Genomic DNA, 20763 nt, shown 5'->3' on the forward strand with positions numbered 1-20763 from the left:
ACCACTCAGCTATTGCCCCAATTTCCAATCTTATTTCAGATGGGTAAACCTACATCCAGTCCAAGAGTGTATAATCATGTAAACGGTGGTTGGAAGTCTACATAGACTCACGTCATCAGCCACAAATTGATAAAAGAAACAACCTTTTGCACATTTCATTATTTACCATTTGGCACTATGAGCCTTAATTTTAGTTTCTGGTTCTTGTTTTATATCTGTGATGAATTAAGAGAAAGTGCCACATGAAGCTGAATTTAAAAACAGGCTGTCACAGGTGTTTGTATTTGACCTTTTTTTCTTGCGGTCTTGATTATTGAATTTTTTAAGTGTGGTACTTTCAATGAATGGTAGTAAAGCATGTGAATTCAGCAAGAGCATGTGCATGAATATAGAGTCAGCATTTCCATCTGAAGCAGGCACAAATTTGTGGAAGACTCACTGACAAACTGTTTGTGTGAAGTTGTCACTTGCTTAGGATGGTGCATTCACTTCATTCAGCAAACAATTTGACCTGTGTTGAAATAATGAATACAAGATGTGCTGACAGTGAGGTGGCAGCTGGAAGTCCTAATTTTTTTTTCCTCCACAGTGGGCCAATCCCCAGAATTTGGTGGATGACTACACAAACAACCAGTTGCAGCTGGCGCCTCCACATCTGTACGAATCTGCTCGCTTGGCCAACTTTAACTCCACAGATGAACTGCTGAAGACCCTTCAGAGCCGTGCCGGCCAGCCCCTGGACAGGTGGATGGCTGTCCCCATCCAGTGTGCTGATGGCGTCATCTATGCCTTCCCTGGTGAGAAGCTCTTCTGACCTTAACCTGATGGCCAGCCCCCCCAACCCGCCACCTCCCTGTACCATTTAGTTAGTTTGATGTACATGTCCACTTCCATTCTCCTTAGACTCTCACTCTGTTATTTGCATAATTGCAACTGTTGACAATGGAAAACAGAGTATGGCTGCCAACATGGCGGGGTAAAAACGGTCAAACAAGTAAAAGCCCACTTATATACATATTATATACATACAAGTGAACATGGGAGTTGCACCCCATGAACGAAGAAGAAGTAACTGTTGCACTGTCGTCAATTGCTGTTGTTACACTTACAGTGATCACAGCTTTGGCAGCCAGTACCTGTACTGATATAACATGTTGACCAGTTTTAATATTTGCTGTTTATATATAAAAATTGGGGATTTCCTTTCTTGTGGCATTATGCTCCCAACCAGTTCCATTCCCAGTTTGTCCTTGCAACTACCTAGTTTTAATGTATTTGTTGTTGATTTGTTAGGAATTTCCTTTCTTGTGTCGTTGGTTGTGCTCTCAGCCTGCCTTCCATCCCAGCCTGCCCTTGCAGAAGGTGGTTCTCAACCTGTGCTGGCACCATCAGTCTTGGCCATGGATGGGAGGGAAGATCCACTCGTAGTCAGGGCGGTTGAGACCTACACAGACCAGACCATTGTATTCTTCACCTAAGGTTTTCAGTTTGTGGACTGACATACAGGTTGGATTTCTTTCTTCAGACAAGGTGTCAGCCATATGAAGTGGATTCAAGAGACCATCTTGGGCTGGACAGAAGACAACCCATTCAGATATTTTCATTAGACCCATGAGATCATACAGAGATGAGCAGTTTTAGAAGTGAATGCTGTTGTCATGTAGAGTGTCACTTGCATGACTTTGTGGCAGTTGTTCTGCTGACTCACACAGGAATTAGATCAGGCTGGGTGGTGTGGTTACCCCATATCAGTTTGGATAAGATGATAAACCCAGACCACGTGTGCACCATGCACTCTGCGCATTTCAAAGAACCTACAGTAACGAGAGGGTTGTCCCAGACAAAATTCTGTGAGAGTGAAACAAATACACTTGGCAGACAAAAAACAAAAAAGAGAAGAAAAAGAAATGTATGTGTGACACTGCGCTGTGGCTGGCGATGTGATTTCCCCAGAAAGAGCAGTGCGAATTTCACTAAGATGAAATCTGCTAGCATGATTGTGACAAAACATGATACAATCAATGCAATTATCTTGCATTGCCAAAAGTGGTTTGGCACTTTGAGGTTGGTGAACAAGGCAGTTCTTCTAAGATGTTTCACTTCTGTGGCAGCAACAGTAGAAAGTGACAAGATAGGCGAAAATAATATACACTACAATGGAAAAGTATAAACACAGCTACTTCAGTGGGCACTTTTGATTGTTTTTGCACTTCAGTGGTAGATCTCCTTGAATGGTTCTAAACATAACCTATTTTGATGATGGCTCTGAAACAAGTAAAAGTCTAATAACACGAGATTAGCTCGTACATATATAAAATGGGTGAAATACATAACGTTCTGAAAAATGTTCTCAGACAGGTAGACTGCCTTAGTTATACGGCCCCCACTCCCATAGCCCAGTGAGTTTGTTATTATCACTGATATATATTGCACCTATCCTCAGTCAGAGACCAAGCTCAGAGCACTTTACAGTCATTTGATTTGTACAGCAGGCTTCCTGCCTGAGTAGAGCTGACTGAGAGTTGCCTTTATGTACTTATCATTCATTTCCCATGTTATTCAGACAGGCTTTTGTCATGTGCGCACGCACGTGCGGGTGCGCACACACACATGTACATTAGTGTGGATGTTACTATGAAATTTTGCCAGGGATAACTCTCTTGTTGCCATGGGTTCTTTCATGTGCCCTAAGTGCAAGCTACACATGGGACCTCAGTTTTGTGTTTCATCAGAATGACTAGCATCCAGACCACTACTAAAGGTCTAGTGGTGGGGGAGAAAATCCTGGCGAGTGTGGGATTTGATCCTGCACCCTCGGATTCTCTGGCTTCCTAGGCAGACCTTCATGTTGGTCACAGTGTGTGGATTTATTTGTCCGAGTCAGTAACGGTGTGTTTTTTCTCAGTGTGTGTTCATTCTATTCCTATTTTTTAGTCTCTCATGAGTAAGGTAAGATGCTTCATTTATGTCCACGTTTTCTTAGTTACATATTTATTGTGTATGTGTAAACAGGTATATGTGGTCTGTTTTATTGTTATTTTTTTCTTCTTATTTTGGTGGAGTGTTGGTGTTGATGTATTTCTGTTTTCATGGTTCGTCTTTCTCACTCCCTCTAAGAACTTTGTTTTTCTTCTTTTAATGTGTGTTTTAATGCAGTAGGGCTGGGTGAAGAAGGAGGAAAGAAGAAAAAAAAACCATGTTAGTTGCTAAATCTTGATTCCAGCGGTTTAAGGTAAATACAAATCTGGTTTCACTCCCTCAGGAGACTCGCTGTACCCGCAGCAGCCGGACTTTGAAGGGGAGGCGCCCATCATGCAGCGCAGGGAGACAGTGCAGCAGCTGATGAAGCAGTCGAGCCAGCTGCACCGCGCCGTGTCCCAGACCAGCAAGACCAAGAAGAAAGGTGCCAGCCAGGGCGCACACTTCCAGCTGCTGTGCAACCTCAAGTCCCTGCCCCACGGGCAGATCTCCCCCAAACAGCGTTAAAAAAAAAAAGGAACCCTGATGTGGCCGCCGCCTCCTCACACCAGGCCTGCAGAATTGGAAGGTGGTGGTGGTGGTTTGAGATAAAAAAGGGGGTGGTGGGGGGGGGGGGGGGGGGGTGAGGGGGGATGTTTTGTTGGGAGGGGTTGGCCGTTTGTTGAAGTATTGACCTGAGAAGAGAATGTTAAACTCTCTCCACGCTTTTTTCTGAAAGGGGGGTCTGAAGAGTATGGGTTGTAAAAAGATTTGTTAATTAAAGTTTAAATACGGATGTGTGTTTGAGGGGTGCTGATGGTGGGGTTTCATGTTGTTAGCAAGGCATAGAGTTGGGGGAGCCAAAAACTAGTTGCTCTTAGTTGAAAGGGGGAGGGGGGGGGGGGGAGCAGTTTTGTATTTAAGTATTGTTGAAGTTCAGTACTGGTGCCATGGGCGGGAGGGCAGTAAAAAAAAAAACCCCCAAAAAAACCTCAGTGATACATCAAATATAATTGTGCGCAATTGTTGTTGTGGATCTACATAGGAGGGGTAAAATAATTATTCAGTGTTGAGGAATTGTGCCATTTTGAAGATGATTTTGTGAAAAATTATGCAAGTCTGTGATATAGGGAGTGGGGGGGGGGGGGGGATAATATAAATAAAAAAGCATAAATAGAAAAAAAAAATTGAAATTTTAAAAGTGCAAGTCTCTTGTCACACCAGGCTTTGAAGGCTTTAAAACTTTAAAAAAAAAAAAAAAAAAAAATCATAAAAATTAAAATAAAAAAAAGAATGGGTGTGGAAGGGGTTGAGAATATATGTGAAAAATTATTGAGAAGTCTGAAGGTGGAGCTAGGAGGGAAGATGAAGCCAGGGAGCGTAAGGACCCATGGGAACCCACTTGAAGAAAACTGATTGCATAAACATCTCATTCCGTTAATGTTCTGCTGAGTTCAGTTACAGAGAGCATCATCGATATTTGCAGTTATTGCGTAATGCTGAAAGTGGCTTTTTTTTGTAAACACAACATTTCAAGTACAGTTGCTTTTTGTGGGGTTGGTTTGTCATGTTGATGACAAATGCCGAAGTGGGGAGTGGAGGTTATGTTCTCATGACCATCTCATCAGAATTGAAACCACACTTCCACCTTGAATAGTCATCCAGTGTCTTCCACAATGTTTATCCACCATGGAGTGATGAGAGAAAAGCCACCTCGGGTTGCATCGCAGCATGAATTTCATTTTTTATATCACATGCGTTCCAGATAGGATAAGGTTCTTGTTGAATGTTGCAATCAAAACACATCCCATTTCACATACAATGATTGGAGAATAAATCTAGTTTTCACGGCATACTGAGATGGGATTGATTTCCCTCCAAACTTCTCTGCATGGAAAAATAGAGGTTGAATTCACACAAACCCAGCACTGACCCTCGTAAAAGATTGCGCCCACATTCTACCTTCTAAGGCTGGCCTTCAGTGGCACCCTATAGGTGGTGTTACAGTGGTTCTTTGCAGATGAGTGTCATCTGTACCTGCCATTGCAGCAGTGTTTTAAATGTAATTTTAGAAGAATCTTCCCCTTGCATTTGAATGCAGGAGCAAGGAATTTTTGTATTTTTTGCAGAACTCTATTCATACCTCTCCACTTGGTAAATCTACCACAATATACAGCTTTGGATACGGTATTCACATGAATGCAGAGTCTGTAAATCGAAGAAATAAGTATTTATTTATTAACACTTTTGTTCTATGAAATTTTTGAAATAAACTTGACTTGATTATTTCTGATTGCAAGTGTTTTTGTTTTTTGTTTGTTCTTGTTTTTTCATCAAGTACCATTTGTATTCAGGCATGGTATCTGTTTGGATTAATATCCATTCATGTATTGGATCCATACTGGAAAGCCAGTGCTTTTTATTTCCTTCAAAGGACGGCTGCCCCCAGATTACCACTTATGCAGATCAAACCTGACAGTGCTATTGCCTTGTTTACAAAAAGGGCAATTTTAGCAGGGCAGCAACTTTCCCTACTATTAACTTGGCTCACTATGATTGCATGTACTGTGGCCTTGGTGAGCACTTTCCTCTTTATCTGGAAACATTTTCAGAATATGGCAAGCAAAGACTGACAGATGCAAGCATGGCACAAGCAAGTGCAACTTGGACTATTTATAGCCCAAGTTTATAGTTTTGCCAGTTTGGTGATTTTCTCCTTTTGGTTTTAAAGAAATTTCCAGTCAGATGTCAGATTTATTGTCGGCATCCTTTTGTGTGTGTGTGTGTGTGTGTAGAACGTTTTTATATGTAAAGGACATTTTGGGGTTTAATAACACACACAACTTGGTCTTGGATCCTGGGGCTTTTCTTTGTGTGTGATTTGCAACATTTGTTGTCATTCTCACACACAGGAAATAATAATATCCTGAATTCAAAGCAGTCAAACATCCACAACAGTATGCTGGTTTCAGATATTTATCAAAACTGAAGGCCACATAAGTAGATATTAAGAGACTGTGGCTTTGTTCTACACAACAGGCAGGGAGAGGGGTTGGAGTTTTGGTCAGTTTCAGGAACAATGTAGCATATCTCAGAAGTTGCTTGGTTCAGAAAAAAACAACTGGTCAACACAGATGGGTGGCCAACTGTGCAATGATTCAGAAGGAATGACCACACAGCAGAAATGATCAAGAAGTAAGGAGTTGCTGCTTGGTGTTGGGGGTGATTTGGTAGAAAGTGGTCTGCAGCCTGGGTGGTTGGGTGAAAACCAGTCTGCATGATGAGTTGGTCTTTGGGCAGTTCAGCAGGAAGACGTCTATGCAACAGGAGAGTGGGGAATGGTTCAGCACAGGCCGACACAAGACAGGCATTTTAAAGAATCATGCCCTTGCACAAGGGTTATGAAATAATGGGTGTACACACAAAAATGGTCATGTAATACACAGCTAAGCAGTTGGCCCTGATAACAGTTTTATCAACTCAGTGAAGTTGGTCTGCCTTGGAAGACATATGTCCGCACAATGGGATAGCTGCCCATGAAACAGTAGCAAGTCTGCACAGTGGAGCAGATGACAATGAAATAGTTGAACAGAAACCGGCACACACAACAGGGCAGCTGGTCGTGGAATGGTTCAGCAGAAGCAGGTCTTGAAATCGATGTCACTGAGCATGGAATGGTATTCAGCAAGAACACCTCCAGGAGTGTGTTCTCGAGAAACTGACTGTGGAATGATGAGAGCAGAAAGACCTTCAGGTGGCAGGGTCATTGTTGGAACAATGACATCAGGAAGGGCATCAAACCACAGGGTAGCTGGCCGAAGAAGCGATGCCACAAGCGTTGCCTCTGTTGCGAGCTATCAGAATGTAGCCTTTCTGTCCCCATCCCCCTCCCCAGCTGCACAAAATGATTTTCAGTACAGTTTTATAATGAGTACGCAACAAACAGTCAAAATAACTTTGTGTATGTGCACATTTGTAACACACAAATCTTTTTGTTTGTTTGTTTGTTTTGTTTTTCATCTGCTTAAGGGCAGTGCTGCATGGGTAAAATTGGGTGGGAGCATTGATTAAAATGTACACCTCCCAGTTTAAACAAGTTGGATGTTCTCAAACCCTAATCACCGATACCTCCCAGAAGTATCACTTCCTCAAGGAGGCGTCACTACATTGACTGATTGGTATGGAGACTTATACAGTGCCTATCCTCGGTCAGAGACCAAGTTCTAAGCGCTTTACAGACACAGGGTCATTTGCACAACAGGCTGCCTACCTGGGTAGAGCCGACTGACGGCTGCCACTGGGCGCTCGTCATTCGTTTCCTGTGTCATTCCATCAGGTTTTAGTCATGCATACATACACACTCAGACATGCTACATTTTACGTGAATGACCGTTTTGCTCATTTACCCCGCATTGTAGGCAGCCATACTTCGTTTTCTGGGGTGTGCATGCTGGGTATGTTCTTGTTTCCATAACCCACCGAACGCCGACATGAATTCCAAGATCTTTAACGTGCGTATTTGATCTCCTTAGTGTGTATACACATGAAGGGGGTTCAGGCACTAGCAGGTCTGCACATATGCTGACCTGGGAGATTGGAAAAATCTCTACCCTCTACCCACCAGGCACTGTTACCAAGATTCGAACCTGGGACCCTCAGATTGAAAGTTCAACGCTTTAACCATTCGGCTATTGCTCCCATCATTCAGAAAAAATCAATGTACGCCACACCACATCTGTTTGGCAAATGCCTGATCAACAGCATAACAATGAGCTTCATGTACTTAACTGAGTAGATTTTATCTACAGAAGAGAGGACCGGATAAAAATACTTCTTTTTTTTTTTCCAACTCTGGTTCTTCATATAGTAATACTGGTTAATAAGCATACACAATCACAGCCAAAGAATGTCTTGACAGGAGTAACGAAACATATCAGCACATACAATGCGGTTTTACCAGACATGAACAGTCTAAAGTCAGTACCTGTTTTTGACGAGCCAGAAGTCCTGACTGCCTACCACAGAGTGGCCATACCCCACAGCCAGCACCCCATGGTCCAGCCACAGAGCGCTGCAGTTTGGGTCGTAGTACACGCCAGACTTGTAGAAATGGAAAGTGGACAGGGAGGCGTCAATGCCGACAGAGATGGGCCCCACCTCGGCCAGGGCCCTCTGCAAGGCCAGTTCGCTCCCCTTGGGCGCCACATTCACATAGCCGTTGTCTGTGGCCCCGACATCAGAGGTCCTGAAGCGGCATCCGTCGTTCTGCAACATGCCGTCAAAAAGTACTAACATATATCACGTGGGTTACAGCTTTTAGGCTTCCTCAGCAATTTGCCTGATCATTACGATTTTTTTTTTTAACTTTTTTTTTTTTTTTGAGTCCACAATTACTAATGTTATGGTTGCTTCATATGGAGAAATTTAGTAGGAAGCCATAATCCTTCCAGTGTTTAATAAATTCTTAAAATTGTTAAGTGTTCCTGCAGTGACAATGTTGCTGGGCATATTATTCCAGAAGTTAACAACCCTGTTAGTAAAAAAGTGGGAAAAAAGGTTTGATTTGGTGAATGTCTTCATTAGTTTTAGTGGCTGTCCTTTAGAGTGAAAAGATTTTGTGTTGTGCTCTTATCATAATGTCCATGTAGAATTTTACATACATTCTCAATGATATCACTCCTTAACCTGCAATATTCCAGGCTTGGGAGTTTCAAACTAGTTTAGTCGCTCTTCGTAGGACATACTACCTATCCCTATAATTTGCTTGGTAAATCTTCTCAGTACATTTTCAATCAAGTCAATGTTTTCTAAGGTAGGGGGACCATACCACATCACCATATTCCAATATTGGTCTTACTAATGTTTCACATAATGGCAGCATGACATCTTTATTTTGATACTGGATGAAATGGGTGATCATGCATGCTATTCTATTTGTGTTTTTTACTGTAGCATTAATGTACTGATCCATCCATCTTCACAGACTACAGTCGAGCGTTTCTGCTAGTCGGAATATAACCCAATGCTTCCTTGTACTGACAAAACTGACCCATTTACTCCCTTGTACTGACAAAACTATAGAGAGGTGCAAGTACAGACACCTAAATATCCAGTGGCGGCTAATATTCAGTCTGTCATGATGTGACCTCATTGCAGAAAAGAACTTGACCAAACAATCTCCATACTGAATGATGTATCTGTTTTATTGAACATACACTTGGAATGGTAAACATGTTCCAGCTTGGAAGTTTGTTTTGCGTCTTGAATATGAAGAGGGAACAGAAGATAATACAGAAGCATTTATTTGTATTCTTTATTATAACCATCCTTTTATCTCCCTCCCACTACAATAACCACCTGGTGAAACTGTGAAAAATTATGAATTGATGTTACAATCAGTAGTAGAGGAGAATGACTGATATAGAAAATAGACAAAGGCCTATTTGGAGATTCCCCATGCCTCTATTTTTATGTACGTTTCCACATTTTCTGTGTCTTCTTTCAATTTCTTTTACATTTACAACTAAAGCATTCATTCAATACTTTCACTTTTTTTTTTTTATCAGGTTCTTCTCATTGCTGTTCTCCATGTTTTTGCTCCATGTAGTAGGTCTGATTTTAGATAGGGAGTTGAACAGCCTAATCTTGATGAAACTATTGAAAGAAGTTTTTTTTTTATTAGCTCAAGAAGCATATGTTCTTGAGCCGACAGAAAGCTGTTCTTTGCCTTGTCAGTGACCCTGCGTAAGAAAGTGAATGAATGCACTGACTTCAAGTGCGCTCCCATTCAGTGTGATTAGGTGGGAACTGGTCGTGCTGTTTTCAGGATCTTTCTTTTTCCCTTTTTAACTCTTTCCGGACAAAGGAATGCTCACGCATTCCTACACAAAACGTATTCGGTTTCGGACGAAGGAATGGAATAGCATTCTCCGAAAGTAAAATTCCATCATGCGCTGTACACATTTTGTGATTAGCCAAGCAGAGTGCGCTATTCTGGGTCACTCCACAATCGAATGGTATGATTGGTCAGCCTGGGATGTGTGGCCCGTCTCGCACACACGCTGACAAAGTCACTGACCGGTCGTCTGCTTGCGTGCCAGCCTGTTAGCAAAGCGGGCTCTTCTCAGAATGTTGTGAAGCGAACAAGGCAGTGACGGCAACGTTTTAGGGTTGCCGAAGTACTTGAAATGCTACAAACTGAAGGGTCGGACATTGAAGAGGTGGATGATGACGAAGAAGAAAGCGAATTTAATGCAGAAAGCGAGCATGGGTATGGTGATTCGGGGTGAAAAATTGGCAGTATTTTCTACATATGGCAAAACTGTAAAAATAAGATGAGAAATTTGATTTTTTTTATATGTAATAGCTCAACACGTAATAAACCAGTTCTGAAAGTTTCATTTTCTTACACAGTATTTTGTATTTTTTGTAATTTTTTTCCAAACCCATACAAATGGGCCGTCTGTGGGGAAAAGCAAGGGAGAAAACTTGTCGTCCCGAGTGAGTTAAGTTGTGGATGTTAAGGCCAATTTGTGCTTAAATGGATGCTGGCTTTGTGTGTGTGTGTGTGTGTGTGTGTGTGTGTGCTTTATTTTGCTTCCCCCCCGCGCCCCCAGCATCAGCTTATTGCTGTAGGACAGTAGTGCCAGATCATCCACATACTCCAGGTCTTGTAGATGGGTCCACAGCACCCACTGGATTCTGTTTCACTTCAGTCCTGTGGTTATCCCTTTGACCAGTTTGAATGGCCAGAAGGAAGGGGGGATAACAAGCAGCCTCTCTGGACTGGTCTTCACCAGGTGAACAGTCCGGGAATCACTCCAGCACTTTCCAGTGGTAATTATGTCCTCCTTCGACAAAAGCCATGTTAACTAAAACGGGCATGATATAAGGTTACGCACTGTGGTCCATGACAAACATGCCCAAACCAATACACTCCCTCAAACACAAGGAGTGGGGCAGAGGGCTGATCATGGGGTCAGATTTTTCTGCTTATGGCTGAACTGTGATCTTATCCATTTGAGGTATGAAGGGTAACTAGCTGATAATCAGAATGACAACAACATAAGTAATCTTACATTCACAAAGTAGTTAACTTGTTAGCACTTTTTTTTTTTCTTTTTTTTAAATTAGTTTTCCTGTTCTTAATTTTGCAAGTATCAACTGATTTTGTTTTCAATACTCAGCCATCTTGCATAAGAGATAACTTTAAAAAAAATTATTTTTAATACTACAGAAATAAGTATGTAATTTTTTTTTTTTTATTCCAATACTGACCTTGCCTTCATAAGGGTAGGACTGCTCTGTGTCAATGCCTTTATTTTTGTGGACATATATGAAGGCAGCGTTCATGGTACCTCCCCTGCAGCCCACATTTCCTGTTATGTAAACAGAGGCAATATACTACAGTCTCATAGTTGTATATCTAATCTTTTATTTCCATGGAAAAATAGCTGTCACAACAATAAGAATTACTTGATATAATGCATTTTACTTGTCTCCAAATATTCATGCATGGATATGTCTGTAAATGAATAATCTAACAGTCAATGAAAATGGTACAGTTAAACAGTAATACCAAACACACACACACACACACACACACACACACACACTGTTGCACACACAATCATGCACAAAAACTACACAAGGACAATCTCATGCATACAATCATGCACAAACACACACACACACACACAAATCATGCAAGGATGTATTCACTGTATATTATTCCTTCTTTTTTTTTTCTAATCAAAATGGCAGTGCAAATTTCTTTCACTTGCATTGTCAATAACAGATGTGATCAGAAGGGTAAGAAAAGTGGACAATGTGTAAATTGATACTGATGGTAAGTAAGGGGAGTATGAAACGGAGAATTTTGACACAGGGAGTAGGAAACGGAGAGAGTAACAACATGGGGTGGGAGTATGAAACAGGGAGAGTGTTGACATGGGGGGATAGGGGGGTGGGGGGGGGGGGGGGTATAAAGCAGGCAAGAGTGTCGGCATTGGGGGTGGTGAGTATGAAGCAGGGAGAGTGCTGACATCAGGGGGAGGGGAGTATGAAGCAGTGTTCACATTGGGGAGTATGAAGCAGGGAGAGTATGGACATGGGAGGAGTATGAAGCAGGGAGAGTGTTGAAGGGGGGTGGGGGGGGGGGGGTATGAAGCAGCAGGGAGAGTGTTGACATGGGTGGTGGGGGGGGGGGGGGGTTATGAAGCAGGGAGAGTGTTCACATGGGGGAGTAGGAAACAGGGAGAGTATCAACATGGGAGGAGTATGAAGCAGGGAGAGTGTTGACAGAGGGGGGGGGGGGGGGTATGAAGCAGAGAGTGTGTTCACATGGGGGAGTCAGAAACATGGAGAGTATCGACATGGGGGGGGGGGAGTATGAAGCAGGAAGAGTGTTGACAGGGGAGGGGGGGGGGGTATGATAGTGTTGACAGGGGGGTATGAAGCAGGGAGTGTTGACATGGGAGGTGTGTGAAGCAGGGAGAGTGTTGACACAGGGGAGTGGGAAACCGGGAGAGTGCTGACACGGAGTTGGAGGGGGGGAGTATGAAGCAGGGAGAGTATCGACATGGGGTGGGTGGGGGGGGAGGGTGTTATGAAACAGAGAGAGTATCGACATGGGGGGGGGGGGAGTATGAAGCAGGGAGAGTATCAACATGGGGGGGGGGGTTGAAACAGGGAGAGTATCGACATGGGGGGGGGGGGGGGAGTATGAAGCAGGGAGAATGTCGACATGGGAGGAGTATGAAGCAGGGAGAGTATCGACATGGGAGGAGTATGAAGCAGGGAGAATGTCGACATGTGGCAGGGGGGGGGGGGGGGGGGAGGGGGGTATGAAGCAGGCAGAATGTCGACACGGGAGGAGTATGAAGCAGGGAGAGTGTTGACATGGGGGTTGGTGGGGGGGGGGGGGGGGAGCATTAAGCAGGGAGAGTGTTCACATGGGGGAGTCAGAAACAGGGAGAATATCGACATGGGAGAAGTATGAAGCAGTGAGAGTGTTGACAAGAGGGGGGGGGGGGGTTATGAAGCAGGGAGTGTATTGACATGGGGTGTATGAAACAGGGAGAGTGTTGACACGGGGGAATAGGAAACAGGGAGAGTATCAACATGGGAGGAGTATGAAGCAGGGAGAGTGTCAACATGGGGGGGGGGGGGAGTATGAAGCAGGGAGAGTATCGACATAGGGGTGGGGGATGAAGCAGGGAGAGTTGACATGGGAGGAGTATGAAGCATGGAGAGTATCAACACAGGAGGAGTATGAAGCAGGGAGAGTGTTGACACAGGGGAGTAGGAAACCGGGAGAGTATCGACATTGGAGAATGTGAAGCAGGGAGAGTATCGACATTGGGGGGGGGGGGGAGTATGAAGCAGGGAGAGTTGACATGGGGGAGGGGGGTATGAGGCAGGGAGAATGTCGACACGGGAGGAGTATGAAGCAGGGAGAGTGTTGACATGGGGGGGGGGGGGGGAGTATTAAGCAGGGAGAGTGTTCACATGGGGGAGTCAGAAACAGGGAGAATATCGACATGGGAGGAGTATGAAGCAGTGAGAGACTTGACAGGGTGTGTGTGTGTGGGGGGGGGGGGTGGGGGGGGGGGTGTTATGAAGCAGGGAGTGTTTTGACATGGGGTGGGGGTGTATGAAGCAGGGAGAGTGTTGACACAGGGGAATAGGAAACAGGGAGAGTATCAACATGGGAGGAGTAAGAGGCAGGGAGAGTGTCAACATGGGGGGAGTAGGAAGCAGGGAGAGTTGACATGGGAGGAGTATGAAGCATGGAGAGTATCAACACAGGAGGAGTATGAAGCAGGGAGAGTATCGACATAGGGGTGGGGAGGAGGAAGCAGGGAGAGTTGACATGGGAGGAGTATGAAGCATGGAGAGTATCAACACAGGAGGAGTATGAAGCCAGGAGATTGTTGACATGGGGGGGGGGTGGGGGGGTTATGAAGCAGGGTGAATGTCAACATGGGGGTGGGGTGGGGGGGTATGAAGCAGGGAGAGTGTCAACATGGATAGAGTATGAATGAAGCAGAGAGAGTATTGACACAGGGGAGCATGAGGCAGTAAGAGTATCAGTCTTGTCAAAAGCAGCCAGCACACCGAGCAAAGCTACGACAAACAGGTCTCCAGAGAAATGCTTGGTAAAGAGTTGAAAATATAAGAAGAGAAAAAAAAACAACAACATAGGGTGGAGGGGGCCATGCCTGACTGACCTTCAGTGAAGGAGCAGTCCATCAGGTTCTGTTCAGAGAGGGACATGAGCCTCCCTGTTTTGTTGAAGTGTTGTGCTTCCAGGGCTCCTGTGCTGGAGAAGGCCCAGCACGACCCACAGTTCCCCTGAACATGTTAAGATAAGATACGATAAGAATAACTTTATTATCTCCAACTGGAGAAATTTGGTCAGGTGCATTATCACAACATAGACAAGTAAACAACATGGGGACCATAACTGTAAAAGTCAACAACAGCTTTTACGAATATTACGAAGATACAAATGTAAAAAATATCACATACACCGTTTCATACATACATCCACACACTGCAGGTAATAACTAGTATTCTTAATGTAAAAACAGAAAGAATTAAGAAACATTATTTGAATATAATTATAAACATAGCCTACTATACTGCACATTGATTATAATAGACAGATAAGAATAAATTGCGGAAAACTGCAACCAGATAATCAGCACACACCCGCACCCCCAACCCACGCAGATTACTTGATTAAACAAGAGTAATAAACATATGTTCTCAAATAAAAGCATTTCACATATTCGCTTTTAAAAATATTGCAATTAATTATTACATCGTAATTATTAAACAGAATATATTTAGAATATGGACGTTAGCATTAGACATATTCCATTGTACATTCATCCTGCATATTGCACATTCATTATAACCAATTGTCACGTTTTTAAGCTCAGTAAACACACACACACACACACAACTAGAACAAGATACAGCCTATCATGCACAGACTTTCACACGTCTCACATGAGAGTACGCGCGCGCGCGCACACACAGAGTTCTCAAGAATTTAAAAGGTGGATTGAACGTGGAATAAAAGTCTTCAGAGCTCTGGATTTCAAATCCACACTCAGGGTTTGTGGCCTTACTTCTGGCCTCAAAATACATTTCAGACATTCCGAAAACTGGTTGTTTTGTTTTGTTATGTGTAGACTCAAAGTCAGTATTACAAGCTTTGATTCTCCAAATCTAAAGAAGCGAACTGAAATGACAATGGAAATAAAACATTATTCATCAGGAAATTAACAAAGAATGAGGCCAGGAGATGAAATGATTTAACAAATAGTAAAGAGTGGTAACTCTCTTCATTCACAAGGTACACAACTTCAAGTCAGTGCTGCTTACGCTACCGATTCAGCCAGCACACAGGTAAATAAAAGGTACATTGGAACAAACCCAGACACTTCCTCAAAAAGGAGGCGCTAGGCCTGTCCTTATACCGATCATTTGACATGTGCACACAGCAGCAAAGACAGAAGAAATGTGCGAACACAAATTAGCTTTTATTCAAGACTGGCATAGCCTCTTTATCCTGAACAAGCCACACAGAACACAGACAATACAGAACACACACATGGTTGCCTCAGTGGTTTTTCAACTGGAAATTAACAAAGAATGAGGCCAGGAGATGAAATGATTTAACAAATAGTAAAGAGTGGTAACTCTCTTCATTCACAAGGTACACAACTTCAAGTCAGTGCTGCTTACGCTACCGTTTCAGCTAGCACACAGGTAAATAAAAGGTACATTGGAACAAATATTATTCATCAACTGACCAAACAGGGCATTAATATAACCCTCAGCTGGGTACCTTCACACTGTGGAATATCTTCTGATGAGTGGAGACCAAGCAGCTAGAAAAGCAGCACGAAATTTCGAAGGCGCAATGCAACTTGACATCCAGTTAGATCTACATCTAGTATAGAAAATGTATCCAGAAATCGGTTTAAGAAATTGCTTATAGATTAAAATAATCAATATTACCAATACTGTGTAAACACAAAGAATGTGGCTAATCCCAAACATTTTCTAAATTTGACACCAACAGCACATCCAAGACAAATTACAAGTCTAATGTATAGAATTCATCTAAATGCCTTTCATACAAAATTTTCTAAAAATGCGCTATATAAATACTGATCATCACTGTCAAGAAGTGAGAGAGGGGGAGGAAAGGAGACGACTTGCATGCATGTGTATGATGCGTGCATAGTTCATGCAGTTAATGTGTGTGCTTTTTCAAGGACCTGGTTTTTGACAGAAGTGACGTAACCTCTGGTCCTCCAGTCCACTGACTGTGGCAGGTCGCTAGCAGAAGAAGAAAGGTACAGGATGGACTCTGCCGTCTCGTTCAACTTGACAGCCGACGTCTTGAATCCGTTCAGCGTTTTGACAATTTCGGTCTGCGTCTATTCATAGAATTACACGACCAACATTAAATGAAGGAATACGAGTAAATAGTGTGAAACAACCAGTCAATCACTAAAAGTATACAATTGCAAAAAAAAAAAAAAAAAAAAAGAGCAAAAAACAAAACAAAACAAAAAAACTTGATAAGCAAAATGGATTCATTTATCATTCAGAGTGATCCACCGACTGATCACTTCTTCATTCATTCAGCGACTCAGTTACCCATCCAATTTAAAGACATATATACACAAACGTAGGCATGCGTTACCTATGTGCACACACACCTGCAAACACATGAACACACAATCCATGCACACATATCCGAACATTACTAAGAGGTGTGTTTTTGTCCTGACCATCCTGTAGATGTGGCATGAAGGTAGTGTGTGGTGGATTATCTTTTGCAGTGATGATGGAGTCTCCCGTCAGACCGACGGATGAGTAGGCAGGCAGGCTTAGCTGTCAGTGTGTGTCCTCATATGGGAGAAGAGGCCGATTCTGGATGCGCAGCAGCACTTCCCACAGGTGTTGCAAGGGAAAACATCTCCAGAAGTTGAGCCCTGCTTCCTTCGCTCATGCTTCTCCTTAATGGCCAGCGTTCTCTTGTTTTCAAACGTCTTTATGCCACTAGAGCACAGCATCCTCCAGCAACAGCGGTCAAGGACACCAGTTTCCCAGGAAGCGATGTCTTTGTCACGGTGATACCTTCTTATTATCTGTGCAAGGTGACAGTGGAGAATGCTGACACTGCACTCACCATGTCCGCCAGGTGGTTGATGCCCAGCCTGTAGCTGTGGACCCCACGGTCAGCTTGGAGATTGTGCCGCACAATCATCTTCAGGTTGCTCTCCCAGATCTTGCGCCTGCAATCACCAGATAGATGCACAGTAAGCGGGTGCTCCACGATTAAACACCTGCAGTGAAGATGTTCACACAGTACACCTGCAGTTGACAATGTACACACAGTACAAATGCAGTTCCAGATCTTGCAGCTGCAGTGACAGATCCTCGCAGAGCCCTAACAACTTCCTCAGTTAAGATACTCAGCTTGGTCTAACACCTGCAATGGATACATGTTTGCCCTCTACACGTCACACTGCCACTCTCATCTATAGATCTTTCACATGTGATAACAGATGGAGATACACATCAATGATTATGTGTCGTCTCGTTATTCATGTGTCTTCTGCAGACACACTTACAGTAAACGCTGATCCATAAATCACATACAAGCAGTGGACAGATGCATGCAGAATGTCACATTTTGATCCTTTCAGATCTAAGCCTGCACTGAACAGATGCATGTACAGTACATGTGTTCCCCACTGAACAGATGCATTTACAGTACATGTGTCCCCTGCCCCCCACTGAACAGATGCATGTACAGTACATGTGTCCCCCGCCCCCTACTGAACAGATGCATGTACAGTACACGTGTCCTCTGCACCCTGCTGAACAGATGCATTTACAGTACATGTGTCCCCCGCCCCCCCACTGAACAGATGTATGTACAGTACATGTCACCCCCCTCCCCCCACCCGCTGAATAGATGTATGTATAGTACACATGTCTCCCCCCCTCCCCACTGAACAGATGCATGTACAGTACACGTGTCCCCCACCCCTCCCCACTGAACAGATGCATGTACAGTACATGTGTCCCCCACCCCTCCCCACTGAACAGATGCATGTACAGTACATGTGTCCCCCACTGAACAGATGCATGTACAGTACATGTGTCCCCCACTGAACAGATGCATGTACAGTACATGTGTCCCCCACCCCTCCCCACTGAACAGATGCATGTACAGTACATGTGTCCCCCACTGAACAGATGCATGTACAGTACACGTGTCCCCACCCCTCCCCACTGAACAGATGCATGTACAGTACATGTGTCCCCCCCCCCCACTGAACAGATGTATGTACAGTACATGTCCCCCACACCCCCACTGAACAGATGCATGTACAGTACATGTGTCCCCCACCCCCCACTGAACAGATGCATGTACAGTACATGTGTCCCCCACGCCCTGCTGAACAGATGCATGTACAGTACATGTGTCCCCCGCGCCCTGCTGAACAGATGCATGTACAGTACATGTGTCCCCCGCGCCCTGCTGAACAGATGCATGTACAGTACATGTGTCCCCTCCCCCTGCCCCTCCCCCCACCTGCTGAATAGATGTATGTATAGTACACATGTCCCCCCCCCCCTCCCCACTGAAAAGATGTATGTACAGTACACGTGTTCCCCCCCTCCCCACTGAACAGATGCATGTACAGTACATGTGTCTGCCCCCCCCCCCAACCCCTCCCGAACAGACGTATGTACAGTACACGTGTCGCCGACCCCCTGCTGAACAGTACACGTGTCCCCCCCCCCAACTGAACAGATTATGTACAGTACATGTGTCCCCACCCCTCCCCACTGAACAGATGTATGTACAGTACATGTGTCCCCACCCCTCCCCACTGAACAGATGCATGTACAGTACATGTGTCCCTGACCCCCCGCTGAACAGATGCATGTACAGTACATGTGTCGCGCCCCCCCCCCCCCCCCCACACACACACACACAACCATACATACACGCCCCTCACCCCCCCACCCCCATCCATGTACTAATCAAAGGTCTACCTGGCAGCCTCTGTCCTGTCAGAGTCATAGGACTTCTGGTGGACGTGTTTGAAGATCTCCCACTGCCGGTCTAGGTCCCAGGGAGCAGCATCAGCAGCCTGAAGACAGACCCAGGCCACTCCCAGCACCAGTGGTGCCACCATGGCACTTGGCATCTGGCAGTGCTTGGCATCAAGATGAAAAAACTGTTGTCACACTGTGAACCTTAAGTTTTTCTCCTTTTTTTTGTTTTTGCTGTGTTGCTTTTCCTCTATAGTTTCTTGTCTCGGATAGATCGTCACGATGTTATCAGTTTGTTCATTTTATCGTTCACCTTGCTGATTTGATTAAAGAATACATTTTTTTTTTAAACTTAAATTATGCTAAAAGAGAAAATGCAGTAAAACTATGGTCAATGATGTAACAAAAGGAAAAGAGCACAATGAAGACAGAAAATGAATTGTGCAGCGTCAGATCGAGTTGACAAAATGTGACAACTAGAGCTCCTGCCAACACAACGCATACATCAATAGTATTTATTACTTAAATAACTTGAATTTTACAAACTGGATAATATTGATTACATTGAAAACAATGATGATTACGCTAATAAAAACAGCTACACTAATGAACAAATTATACTAATAATATTATCATCATAGCAATGGTATGTCATTTCACCACACATTCTCAAATTTGCTAGAGCTGAAGGCTTGATATTTATCACTCCCAGTCAGTTGAGGAAAGAAAAATCCAGCGAAAAAAAAAAAAATTTCCACGCACGGCTAAGAAAGATCATTTTTGCAAGCTGCACTGAGGTCAGGTGTGCCGCGGCCCAGAGACGAGCAGCTGTATATGGTGGCCATTTTTGCAGCGGCAAGTTGAAGTGCAGCAGACAACCATGCAGTTTTGTATTTGCATGTGTTATGTTGCAAACTGATGGAAAGAAGGCGAAAGGTTTTCTGAAAAAAAAAGAAGAAAAGAAACTGAAAAAAAGATACGTGATGCCCCTTTGATATGCACATCATTTTATGACTTTCACCAGTATACCGCGGCCAATGGAATTCAGTAAAACATCATGGAAAGTTAATTAAGTAACTAACCTCAAATGGAAAGCTGAGGCCACAACAGTACAAACTGACAACCTTCTTCTTCTTCTTCAGTGCAACGTTTAGTGTGGAACGGATCAAGCCTGCATCCTCTTATTCTTACTGATTTAGTTGTGACTGTCAGGTCGGAATCGACGGAGCGCGTCGCAGCCGGCCCGTCCAGGTGAAATAGATTGAGACTCGGTTGTTCATGTTCAAGTTCGTGTAAACTGCTGTAGCCTACCAGTGAGAAAATCGTGCATCACACTCAAAGTGTGTCAGCGTGCGTGTTTTTGTGTTGTTGTAGTATGTGAGAGAGATTTAGACCTCAGTGACTCAATAGAATTAACGCGATGAAAATGGGCCTCGTTCAGCGAACACATACATAAAGCATCATTAGGCGGAGTCATTGAGTTGCGCGCTCACACACAAAACACACACACACACACACGTCACGGTATCGTCGGCCCTAAATTCCACCAGCACAAAAGGTACGTATCTTCATAAATTTCCCTGCGCCTATGCCATGAGCTTTTTCAGGAGGAGGCTCTGTCATGAGTTGATCAGTATTTTCTGGTGTGCTTGTATATTTTCGACAGCAGCAGGCATGCTTATATAATTTTTTTTCTCTCCTCAC

The 20763-nt window shown here is 43.9% G+C and overlaps 1 protein-coding gene across 4 annotated transcripts; it reads right to left on the minus strand.

Annotated features, from left to right (window-relative positions):
- Positions 1 to 1309: 1309 nt before the first annotated feature.
- On the minus strand, positions 1310 to 20291 carry LOC143300485 (cathepsin L-like peptidase). 4 transcript variants are annotated; one of them, XM_076614196.1, is made up of 8 exons: positions 20142 to 20291; positions 19060 to 19223; positions 17177 to 17282; positions 16257 to 16418; positions 14190 to 14313; positions 11236 to 11336; positions 7943 to 8223; positions 1310 to 1444 (listed from the first exon to the last, which is right to left on the minus strand). In XM_076614196.1, exons 2-8 carry the CDS (start codon positions 19212 to 19214, stop codon positions 1429 to 1431), a joined length of 945 nt encoding a protein of 314 aa, XP_076470311.1. In that variant the 5' UTR covers positions 19215 to 19223; positions 20142 to 20291; the 3' UTR covers positions 1310 to 1428. The 4 variants fall into 4 exon arrangements, with proteins under 4 accessions (XP_076470311.1, XP_076470309.1, XP_076470308.1 ...); XM_076614194.1 differs by lacking the exon at positions 1310 to 1444 and adding an exon at positions 5902 to 6853 and having other exon boundaries at positions 19060 to 19214; XM_076614193.1 differs by lacking the exon at positions 1310 to 1444 and adding an exon at positions 5902 to 6853.
- Between the last annotated feature and the right edge of the window lie 472 nt (positions 20292 to 20763).

The sequence above is a fragment of the Babylonia areolata genome, chromosome 26 (assembly GCF_041734735.1).
Source record: "Babylonia areolata isolate BAREFJ2019XMU chromosome 26, ASM4173473v1, whole genome shotgun sequence".
Lineage (NCBI taxonomy): Eukaryota > Metazoa > Mollusca > Gastropoda > Neogastropoda > Buccinidae > Babylonia > Babylonia areolata.